The 12959-nt window shown below is 40.7% G+C and overlaps 1 protein-coding gene across 2 annotated transcripts in view; it reads right to left on the bottom strand.

The window, feature by feature from the left end:
• The window catches only part of LOC110535637 (POU domain, class 6, transcription factor 2-like), a 117176-nt gene that overhangs the window by 20058 nt on the left and 84159 nt on the right, over positions 1-12959 (bottom strand). For both annotated transcript variants that reach the window (XM_036935370.1, XM_021620750.2), the window contains exon 8: positions 11729-11882. In XM_036935370.1, coding sequence (XP_036791265.1) covers positions 11729-11882 — 154 coding nt within the window. The remainder of the gene's footprint in view (positions 1-11728; positions 11883-12959) is intronic.

Below are 12959 nucleotides of genomic sequence, written 5' to 3'. Positions count from 1 at the left end.
TTCAGCGATTTTTTGCAATTCGTTCCAGTCACAGGCAGCAGAGAACTGGAAGGAAAGGCGGCCAAATGAGGTGTTGGCTTTAGGGATGATCAGTGAGATACACCTGCTGGAGCGCATGCTACGGGTGGGTGTTGCCATCATGACCAGTGAACTGAGATAAGGCGGAGCTTTACCTATCATGGACTTGTAGATGACCTGGAGCCAGTGGGTCTGGCAACGAATATGTAGCGAGGGCCAGCTGACTAGAGCATACAGGTCGCAGTGGTGGGTGGTATAAGGTGCTTTAGTAACAAAACGGATGGCACTGTGATAAACTGCATCCAGTTTGCTGAGTAGAGTATTGGAAGCTATTTTGTAGATGACATCGGCGAAGTCGAGGATCGGTAGGATAGTCAGTTTTACTAGGGTAAGTTTGGCGGCGTGAGTGAAGAAGGCTTTGTTGCGGAATAGAAAGCAGACTCTAGATTTGATTTTAGATTGGAGATGTTTGATATGAGTCTGGAAGGAGAGTTTACAGTCTAGCCAGACACCTAGGTACTTATAGATGTCCACATATTCTAGGTTGGAACCATCCAGGGTGGTGATGCTAGTCGGGCATGCGGGCATGCATTTGGTTTTACTAGCGTTTAAGAGCAGTTGGAGGCCACGGAAGGAGTGTTGTATGGCATTGAAGCTCGTTTGGAGGTTAGATAGCACAGTGTCCAAGGAAGGGCCAGAAGTATACAGAATGGTGTCGCCTGCGTAGAGATGGATCAGGGAATCGCCCGCAGCAAGAGCAACATCATTGATATATACAGAGAAAAGCGTCGGCCCGAGAATTTAACCCTGTGGCTGCCATAGAGACTGCCAGAGGACCGGACAACATGCCCTCCGATTTGACACACTGAACTCTGTCTGCAAATAACCAATTTAATTTATAGGGGATTAAATAAATCAAATTAAAGAGGAAGGAGAAAAATCTGTAACCCCGCATATTACAGTTTGTTAATTACCTAGTAAATAAATAATAATTAAGTTTAAAAATATATATATTTCATTTGAAATTTGACCTGGTAGGCTAGTTGAGAACAAGTTCTCATTCACAACTGCGACATTGTATTTACAAATTAAGTAGCCTGAGTCACAAAATGTAATTATATAAGTAAGTACAATTAAGAAGAATGGTACAACTAAGTACCAGTTAATAACTATGTAAATCCCTACTCACGCCACTATTTCAATGTAATATAAAAGAAAAACCAAGCAACATACAAACTCACAAAATGTAATTATAAAGTAACTACTTAGTCCCAAAGGTGAGTACAAGTACGAAACAGAGTATTAGTATGTAAATACTTAGTCACAGCAGTCTCTTTCAAAATAATACCTAATAAACACCAATGAACATACATGGTCATTTATTACCACATAATTACCAAATAAATACATTCAAGTGATCCTCCTGTGTTGATATTCTCTCAGTTGTTCCTATGTACAGTACTTTACCTTTAGTTACCATATACAGTTGAAGTCAGAAGTTTACATACGCTTAGTTTGAAATCATTAAAACTCGTTTTTCAACCACTCCACAAATTTCTTGTGAACAAACTATAGTTTTGGCAAGTCGGTTAGGACATCTACTTTGTGCATGACACAAGGAATTTTTCCAACAATTGTTTACAGACAGATTATTTCACTGTATCACAATTCCAGTGGGTCAGAAGGTTACTACATACACTAAGTTGACTGTGCCTTTAAACAACTTGGAAAATTCCAGAAAATTATGTCATGGCTTTCGAAGCTTCTGATAGGCTAATTGAGTTTGAAGGCCTACCTTGCTTGACATTTTTTTTATTTTTTATTTATCCGTTATTTTACCAGGTAAGTTGACTGAGAACACGTTCTCATTTGCAGCAACGACCTGGGGAATAGTTACAGGGGAGAGGAGGGGGATGAATGAGCCAATTGTAAACTGGGGATTATTAGGTGACCGTGATGGTTTGAGGGTCAGATTGGGAATTTAGCCAGGACACCGGGGTTAACACCCCTACTCTTACAATAAGTGCCATGGGATCTTTAATGACCTCAGAGAGTCAGGACACCCGTTTAACGTCCCATCCGAGAGACGGCACCCTACACAGGTCAGTGTCCCCAATCACTGCCCTGGGGCATTGGGATATTTTTTTAGACCAGTGGAAAGAGTGCCTCCTACTGGCCCTCCAACACCACTTCCAGCAGCATCTGGTCTCCCATCCAAGGACTGACCAGGACCAACCCTGCTTAGCTTCAGAAGCAAGCCAGCAGTGGTACGCAGGGTGGTATGCTGCTGGCATCATGGGAAAATCAAAAGAAATCAGCCAAGACATCAGAAAAAAAGGTAGACCTCCCCAAGTCTTGTTCATCCTTTGGAGCAATTTCCAAATGCCTGAGGGTACCACGTTCATCTGTACAAACAATGGGACCACACAGACGTCATACCACTCAGGAAGGAGACAGGTTCTTCTAAAGATGAACGTACTTTGGTGCGAAAAGTGAAAATCAATCCCAGAACATCAGCAAAGGCCCTTGTGAAGATGCTGCAGGAAACAGGTACAAAAGTATGTATATCCACAGTAAAACGAGTCCTATATCGACATAACCATAAAGGCCGCTCCAAAACCGCCATAAAAAACCCAGACTACGGATAGCAACTGCACATGGGGACAAAGATTGTACTTTTTGGAACAAAAATAGAACTGTTTGGCTATAAGGGCCATCGTTATGTTTGGAGGAAAAAGGGGGAGGCTTGCAAGCCGAAGAACACCATCCCAACCGTGAAGCACGGGGGGGTGCTTTGCTGCAGGGGGGACTGGTGCACTTCACAAAATAGATGGCATCACGAGGGAAGGAAAATTATGTGGATATATTGAAGCAACATCTCAAGACATTAGTCAGGAAGTTAAAGCTTGGTTGCAAATGGGTCTTCCAAATGGACAATGACCCCAAGCATGCTTCCAAAGTTGTGGCAAAATGGCTTAAGGCCAACAAAGTCAAGGTATTGGAGTGCCCATCACAAAGCCTGAAAAAGCGTGTGCGACCAAGGAGGCCTACAAACCTGACTCAGTTACACCAGCTCCGTCTGGAGGAATGGGCCAAAAGTCACCCAAATTATTGTGGGAAGCTTGTGGAAGGCTACCCAAAACATTTGCCCCAAGTGAAACAATTTAAAGGCAATGCTACCAAATACTAATTGAGCGTATGTAAACTTCTGACCCACTGGGAATGTGATGAAAGAAATAAAAGCTGAAATAAATCATTCTCCACTATTATTCTGACATTTCACGTTCTTAAAATAAAGTGGTGATCCTAACTGGCCTAAGACAGGGAATTCTTACAAGGATTAAATGTCAGGAATTGTGAAAAACTGAGTTTAAATGCATTTGGCTAAGGTGTATGTAAACTTCTGACTTCAACTGTATGTTCATAATAACAGGGCTATAAAATGAAGGGGTGTCTGTTTCCACATAGATTCAATGTATACTGAACAAAAATATCAACGCAACATGTAAAGCCGTGGTCCCATGTTTTATGAGCTGAAATAAAAGATCCCAGAAATGCTCCATACACTCAAAAAGCGTATTTCTCTCAAATGTTGTTTATATCCCTGTTAGTGAGGATTTCTCCTTTGCCAAGATAATCCATAAATCTGACAGGTGTGGCATATCAAGAACAGCATGGACATTTTTTTTCACCCTGGCTCCATGGAGAAATTCTGAGAACTGCAGGAAACCGGCTTTAAAAAAAAACATGAAGTGAAGCCCTCTAAAACCTTCTTAAAATGTTCTCACAAGTTCACCCGCGCCGACCGCGCCCATTGCCACGTCCCCTGGCACACTCAGACCCTTTTTGATCCTGTAAGGACCGACGCCGGAGATGAGAAGCGGGTACGAGGAGTCAACATTTATTCCCGGAACAGACTGGTAACAGGACAGGCACAGCATCAGCACACGGGCAAAACAACGGCAAATGACAATCCATATAGCAGCGGGGAACAGAGATGTGGAACGGACAAATATAGTGGAGGTAATAAACAGGTGATCGAGTCCAATAATGCAGTGGCAGGAGTGTGTAATGTTGGGGAGAAGGCGTCAGGGTTGGGGAGCGGGAGCAGGCGTGACAGATCCAGAAAAAAACGGATAATATCTTTCTAAAGCTCATTGAGAAGGAATGGTGGAGCTCACCCATGGCCACAGCTGGCCACATCAAGTCTTCCGGTTTTTGCCATCAAAAGAAAATGTGTATGATATGAATTCAATAACTTTTTTATTTATTTTTTATTTTTTATTATTTTTTTTTACAGTTTTCCATAGTGGACAACATTACATTGGGATGCAACATTATAACTGGATTGGGAAAAAAACGAAAGGTTTCTAAATATGTTTTAGACACTTTTCTACTATGACATAGGGGAGTTTTATTTTGAAATGTAAAAAAAAAAAGTAACTCGTTAGTGTTTCTATCAATACACTAAGCTAACTACTTTCCAATCTCACCAACTCGCCCCAAACCATAGCCATACTTGTCTTTCTATCCTTTAAATTGGTTGTGAGTCCAACTATTATTTGTCATGATTTAAGCACGTACGTGTTGTTATTTAGTAGAAATAGATATTTTTACTAGAAATAAATGATTGCTATCAGTAGCTAGGTTTCAATGTTCTGATTAGCTGGAGGTAAGACGTGGGAGGGATAGAGGTAGAGACTGCTTGGAAAGATACAGCACATGTTAAGATATCGTTTTCTTTTGTGTTTAGTGAGTCCGCTAGATCAGAGTCAGTAGGGATGACAACATGTTCTCGTGAATCTGACCATTTTCCTGTCCTGCTAAGCATTTTAAATGTAACGAGTACTTTTGGATGTCACTTTGTTTTGTAAATAAGAATATAATATGTTTACATTAACTTCAACATGAATTTATTAATGTGAATAATGACGAGTGAGAAAGACTCTACCCCCAAGACATTTCTAATGGTGAGAGGTTTGCATGAGATGGGATGTTAGGATTTTTTTAGGGGTAAGATAACGTTGTTAGATTCTACTGGAGTAAACTTGAAAGTGTCTGGTATTTACATGGTGTTACAGGTTTAGTTTTTTTCCATTTATGTTTTGAGGTTGGACTTTTAGCAAGTATATCACGTTAGAACGTAGGCGCAACGATTGGTGCAGATTCAACCAAAAAGACCAGGGGGCTTTTCCAATGCCTCGCAAAGAAGGGCACCTATTAGTAGAGGGGTCTAAAGAAGAAATAAAAGCAGACTGAATATCCTTTTGAGGATGGCGAAGTTATTAATTACACTTTGGATGGTGTATAAATGCACCTAGCCACTTCAAAGAAACAGGCGTCCTTCCTAGCTCAGTTACCGGAGAGGAAGGAAACCGCTTAGGGATTTCACCAAGATTTTCACCAATATTTCACCACTGGGAGATGAATTCACCTTTCACCAGGACAATAACCTAAAACACAAGGCCAGATCCAGACTGGAGTTGCTTACCAACAAGACAGTGAATGTTCCTGAGTGGCCGAGTTACAGCTTTGACTTAAATCTGCATGAAAATCTATGGAAAGACCGGAAAATGGTTGTCTGGAAATGATCCACAACCAATTTAACAGAGCTTGAAGAATTTTGAAAAGAATAATGGGCAAATGTTGCACAATCCAGGTGTGTAAAGCTCTTAGAGACTTACCCAGAATAACTCACAGCTGCAACCGCTGCCAAAGGTGCTTCTACAAAGTATTGACTGAGGGGTGTGAATACTTACTGTATGTAAATTAGCTATCTGTATTTCATTTTCAATAAATAACAAAACAATTCTAAAAACATGTTTTCACTTTGTATATATAGGGTATTGTGTATAGATGGGTTAGACAAACATATTTCATCCATTTTGAATTCAGACTGTTACAAAGCAAAATGTGGAATAAGTCCAGAGGACATTACTTGGTACATTTATGTCTACACAATAATTAGACTAAATCATAAAGAGGGCTAATAGTATCTGGTATATAACATGTATTCAGAAAGTATTCAGACCCCTTGACTTTTTCCACATTTTGTTACATTACAGCCCTATTCTAAAATAGATTTTTAAAAATGTTTTTTTTTTAAACTGGTTTTTAGAATTTTAGCAAATTTATTAAATAAATAAAAAAATGAAATATAACATTTCCATAAGTATTGAGACATTTTACTCAGTACTTTGTGCACCTCAGTACTCAGTGCACTTTTGGCAGCGATTACAGCCTCAAGTCTTCTTAGGTATGACGCTACAAGCTTGGCACAGCTGTATTTGGGGAGTTTCTCCCATTCTTCTCTGCAGATCCTCTCAAGCTCTGTCAGGTTGGATGGGGAGAGTCGCTGCACATCTATTTTCAGTTCTCTCCAGAGATGTTGATCGGGTTCAAGTCCGAGCTCTGGCTGGGCCACTCAAGGACATTCAGAGACTTGTCCCGAAGCCACTCCTGCATTGTCTTGGCTGTGTGCTTAGGGTCGTTGTTCTTTTGGAAGGTGAACCTTCGCCCCAGTATGAGGTTCTGAGCGCTCTGGAGCAGGTTTTCATCAAGGATCTCTCTGGACTTTGATCTGCTCATTTTTCCCTCAATCCTGACTAGTGTTTCAGCCCCTGCCACTAAAAAACATCCCCACAGTATGATGCTGCCACATCCATGCTTCACCGTAGGGATCGTGCCAGGTTTCCACCAGACGTAACACTTGTCATTCAGGCCAAAGAGTTCAATCTTGGTTTCATCAAACCAGAGAATCGTGTTTCTCATGGTCTGAGAGTCCTTAGTTGCATTTTGGCAAACACCAAGCGGGCTGTCATGTGCCTTTTAGGCTGATTGGTGGAGTGCTGCAGAGATTGTTGTCCTTCCGGAAGGTTCTCCCATCTCCACAGAGGAACTCTGGAGCACTGTCAGTGTGACCATCAGGTTCTTGGTCACCTCCCTGACCAAGGCCCTTCTCCCCTGATTGCTCAGCCAGCTCTAGGAAGAGTCTTGGTGGTTTAAAACACATTTTTATTTCAGAATGATGGAGGCCACTGTGTTCTGTGGACCTTCAATGCTGCAGACATTTTTTGGGTACTCTTCCCCAGACCTGTGCCTCGACACAATCCCATCTTGACACTCTACTCCAAGGAGAAATATCTCAAGGATGATCAATGGAAACAGGATGCACCTGATCTCAATTTCGAGTTTTGATGCAAAGGGTCTGAATACTTAAGTAAATACACTTCCAAAAATGTCAAAAACCTGTCAAAGTAAACTGTCCGAGTTGTCCATTTGATTAATTATTCAGCAGTCTCAAGACTTCGGGACAGAAGCTGTCAAGGATCCTTTCGGACCTAGACTTGGTGCTACGGTACCGCTTACCATGCAGTAGCAGAGAGAACAGTCTATGACTTGGGTGACTGCTACAGTGTACAATGACACAATGACATTCTAGATGATTCTTCCAACTTCGTGGCAACAGCTTAGGGAAGGCCCGTTCCTGTTTCAGCATGGACAAAGCGAGGTCCATACAGAAATGGTTTGTCGAGATCGGTGTGGAAGAACTTGACTGGGCTGCACAGAGCCCTGACCTCAACCCCATTGAACACCTTTGGGATGAATTGGAACGCCGACTGCGAGCCAGGGCTAATCATCCAACATCAGTGCCCGACCTCACTAATGCTTGTGGCTGAATTGAAGCAAGTCCCCGCAGCAATATTCCAACATCTAATGGAAATCCTTCCCAAAAGAGTGGAGGCTGTAATAGCAGCGAAGGGGGGACCAACTCCATTTTATTGCCCATGATTTTGGAATTAGATTTTTGACGAGCAGGTGTTCACATACTTTTGGTCATGAAGTGTAAATCTATATTAAAAATACAAAACTGAAATATCATAATTGGATAAGTCATCAGCCCCCTGAATTAATACTTGGTGGAAGCACCTTTGGCAGCAATTACAGCTGTGAGTCTGTTGGGATAAGTGTCTACCAACTTTATACACCTCAGCCTGGTTTAGACGTAACATAGAAAATCTAAATCTGGGACACTGAAATTAGTATGATATGTTGTGTGTGGTATGGCTACATAAGACAGAAGGTTAATTAAGGCAAAAAAATGAAAGGAGAATCGTTTGTAGAGGTGGATGGGTGGGTGAATAACACGAACGTCTAGCAACCCAAAGGTTGCGTGTTTGAGTCTCATCACGAACTTTTGCATTTTTGCTAATTAGATACTGTACTGTACCTGTCACACACCTACTCATTCAAGGTTTTTTTTTTATTTGTACCATTGTCTACATTGTAGAATAGTAGTGAAGACATCAAAACTATGAAATAACACATATTGAATCATGTAGTAACCAAAAATCTGTTTTATATTTGAGATTCTTCAAAGTAGCCACCCTTTGCCTTGATGACAGCTTTGGACACTCTAGGCATACTCTCAACAAGCTTCATGAGGTAGTCACCTGGAATGTATTTCAATTAACAGGTGTGCATTGTTAAAAGTTAATTTGTGGAATTTCTTTCCTTCTTAATGTGTTTGAGCCAGTCAGTAGTGTTGTGACAAGGTAGGTGTGGTATACAGAAGATAGCCCTATTTGGTAAAATACCAAGTCCATATTATGGCAAGACAGCTCAAATAAGCAAAGATAAACGACAGTCCATCATTACTTTAAAACATGAAGGTAAGTCAATACAGAACATTTTAAGAACTATGAAAGTGCAGTCACAAAAACCATCAAGCGCTATGATGAAACTGGCTCTCATGAGGACCGCCACAGGAAAGGAAGACCCAGAGTTACCTCTGCTGAAGAGGACCATTTCAGTAGAGTTGACACCACCTCAGATTGCAGCCCAAATAAATGCTTCACAGAGTTCAAGTAACATACACATCTCAACATCAACTGTTCAGAGGAGACAGCATGAATCATGCCTTCATGGTTGAATTACTTAAAAAAAAACACTACTAAAGGACACCAATAAAAAGAGAAGACTTGCTTGGGCCAAGAAACACGAGCAATGAACATTAGACCGGTGGAAATTTGGCAGCAATTACAGCTGTGAGTCTGTTGGGATAAGTGTCTACCAACTTTATACACCTCAGCCTGGTTTAGACGTAACATAGAAAATCTAAATCTGGGACACTGAAATTAGTATGATATGTTGTGTGTGGTATGGCTACATAAGACAGAAGGTTAATTAAGGCAAAAAAATGAAAGGAGAATCGTTTGTAGAGGTGGATGGGTGGCTGGAAAAGCATTCCAGGTGAAGCTGATTGAGAGAATGTAAAGAGTGTGCAAAGCTGTCATCAAGGCAAAGGGAGGCTACTTTGAAGAATCTAAAAAAAATAGTTTTTTGGTTACTACATTATTCAATTTTTGTTATTTCATAGTTTTGATGTCTTCATTATTATTCTGCAATGTAGAAAATAGTAAAAATAAAGAAAAACCCTTGAATGAGTAGGTGTGTCCAAACTTGACTGGTACTGTACTTTGCAACTACTTACTACTTTCTAGTTACTTTGCAACTACTTAGCATGTTAGCTAACCCTTCCCAACCCTAATCTTGACCCTTTAACCTAATTCATAACATTGACTCCTAACCCTTAGCCTAGCTAATGTTAGCCACCTAGCTAATGTTAGCCACCTGGCTATTGTTAGCCACAACAAATTGGAATTTGTAACCTATAATACCAATTGCAATTCGTAACATATCATACAAAGTATCATTTGTAACATATCATACATTGATGGATAGCAATATTCTAGTCATGCCACAAGTTTTCTATTGGGATTAGGTCAAGGCTCTGACTGGGCCACTCAAGGACATTTAACCTTTTTATTTCTTAGCAACTCCACTGTAGCTTTGGCCTCCGGGTCATTGTCATGCTGAAAGGTGAACTTTCATCCCAGTTTCAGCTTTCTTGCAGATGGCAGCAGGTTTTCTTCAAGGAGTTTTCTGTATATTGCTCCATTCATTTTCCCTTCTATCCTGACGATGAGAAACATCCCCATAACATGATGCTGCCACCACACTTCACACTATTTAAAAAAAAATGTATTTAACTAGGCAAGTTAGTTAAGACCAAATTCTTACTTACAATGACAGCCTAGTAACAGTGGGTTAACTGCCTTGTTCTGGGGCAGAATGACAGAATTTGACCTTGTCAGCTCAGGGATCTGATCCAGCAACTTTTCGGTTGCTGGCCCAATGCTCTAACCACTTAGGCTACCTGCCATCACACTAAGAATGGTGTTCTTTGGATGATGTGTTGTGTTGGATTTGCACCAAATGTAATGCTTTGCATTTAGGCCAAAAAGTTCAATTTTAGTTTTGTCAAACCACAAAACGTTATGCCACATGGCTACAGAATCTCCCAAGTGTTTTCTTGCATTTCAAACGGGATTCAATGTAGGCTTTCTTGAGTAATGGCTTCCTTTTTGCCACCCTATCATACATGCCAGATTTGTGGAGTGGTTGGGATATTGTTGTCACATGCACACTTTGACCAGTCTTAGCCATAAAAGCCCATAGGTATTTCAAAGTTGCCATTGGACTCATGGTAGCCTCAGATCAGTCTCCTACTTGGTCGGTCATCCAGTTTGGAAGGACGTCCTGATCTAGACAGGGTCTTGGTGGTGCCATACACCTTCCACTTCTTAATAATCGTCTTCACTACCCAGTTTCAGGAACTGCTGAATTCATCCTGAAATCATGTCAATCACTACAATTGAGGCCAATTAACTTATGTGTGTGATTTTGAAGGTGAATTGGTTACACCTGAGCTAATTTAGGATCGCTATTACAAGGGTTTTATTTTTTATTGATAAAAAAAAAGACAAATAATGTGGTATGATGTGTAGATCAATGGGAGAACTACTATTTTAATGCATTTTACTTCCAGGCTGTAAGGCAACAAAAGGTGATATTTTTAAAGGGGGTATAGACTTTTCTATAAGCATCGTATATGGTATTAGCAATGATTTGATTTTACAGCCCTCTTACCTCCTACCTACCATGTGAGTGTAAAGGTGGTGCCATGTAGGGTAGGATCACAGATAGATTTGTCTTCGTGTGATGGAATCAACCAATGCGGTGGTAACTCACAAGTCACTACATTGTATCTACATGGAAACAGACATGACTTCATTTTACAGCCCTGTTACTATGAACATACATGGTAACTAAAGGTAAAGTACACGGAAGCAACTAAGAGAATATCATCAAAAGAGGATCACTTGAAGGTATTTATTTGGTATTTAAATGAAGGTATTTAAATGATAAATGACCACGTATGTTGGTATTACTTTGAAAGAGACTGGCGTGACCACATATTTACATAGCAATACACTGGTTCTTACTTAAACTTCTTACTTACCGGTACTTACTTATATTATTACTTAATAAGTACGTATGTAATACTTATTTGGTTGTTTAAGACTAAATTGTTCCTATGTATATTGTTTTTGTTACTATGTAAATACATAGTAATTAAGAGGCTATAAAATGAAGGGTTACCGAAAAATCTAATGTTTTTGGACAAACAGAAAGCCAGCGCTCTTGAAATAGAAGGTTCACCATACCAAAGACTGTGGTCAATTACAAAATGTAATTCTCTGACAATGTAGGTTTATCTGTATGCTTGTATGTTATTTTACTATGTGTGCATGTGTGTTTGTGTTTGTGTGTGTGTTTGCGCGTGGGGGTGTCGCCGGGTACTCACTGCTGACCAGCTGACCCACACTGAGAGCGGAGGAGGAAGAGGACGATGATGAGGAGGAAGAGACCTGGCGGAGAGGACTCTGGCTGTGGGGCATGTGGAGCAGGTTGGGCTGAGACGACACTGGGCCTGTCTGAACCTGCTGAGCCTGAGGCAGCTGAAGACACACACACAGAAATTAAATATTGACTGAATATATTCACTTAAAACAACAATACAACCACTATAATATTACACCTTAATAGCACAACAAGTTATCTTCACAATAATTTTTAGGAACTCAGTCTTAGAATAATAGAATATACGGTGCAATTTCAATATTTGGTTGTGCATCTGCAGTCACTTAATTAGCTCATGTCTGATTATTTTTTTGGGGGGGGGGGGATTGGTAAATTAGTCTAGCGGCCAGCTATCTAAACTTGTAGTGAGCATAGTCAAATTACAGACCTGGGTGGAGCCCATCGATCATCAGTAATCATATTAAAAACTGAAAACATTTGCCTCTACCCTAAGGGCAAAATGTGTAGAATTGCATGAAATTAGATATAAAATTGCAAAACCTTCTCTCTGCCCCATGTCAAAATGTGTTGAATTTCATGAAACAAGCTAGACAATTGCAAAATCTTCTCTCCGCCCCATCGCAAAATGTGTAGAATTGCAGCAAACTTGCTTTAAAACGACAACATTTTCTTTACGCCCTTCTCTTCACTGTCATGAGGGGTGCCGCTAAAATGTTTTGCTTGCAAGGTGGGGGGATTGTGGATGTGGGTATCCAGACCCACAAGCCACTGCGGCCCTTCATGATGAGTTACATTTTTTTGTGGCCCCCGCCACCATTAAAGTGACCCATCTCTGGAGAAAACTATTCAGAGCTAGATTACAATTGAAACAGACAGTGTTAGATTAGTAAAAAAGAGACACTGGGTTTTTATGGGAGATGAATGGTGGCTCAGCTGTTTTGTATTTCTCTCTCTCTTCCGCTCTCCATGAGCATAAACGTCCTCTAGAGGTCTTCATGGATCCACCTGTACCCGAATACCCGAGACCCGATCCGGGACTCGAGCAGATCCGAATCTAGAATTCTGAATAATGTCATGGGTTTGGGTTGAATCTGATATGACTGTCAATGGTCTCGGCCCGGATATGTGTAATTTTAATTGACTTGTCCGGGAGGGCCCGTACATATCCGAACGCGACAGCTGCAGTAGAGAGAGACAAATTGTACCCTTTATGC

This window comes from Oncorhynchus mykiss, chromosome 11, assembly GCF_013265735.2.
Source record: "Oncorhynchus mykiss isolate Arlee chromosome 11, USDA_OmykA_1.1, whole genome shotgun sequence".
Classification (NCBI taxonomy): Eukaryota; Metazoa; Chordata; class Actinopteri; order Salmoniformes; family Salmonidae; genus Oncorhynchus; species Oncorhynchus mykiss.
This window is presented reverse-complemented; position numbering and strand designations above follow the sequence as displayed.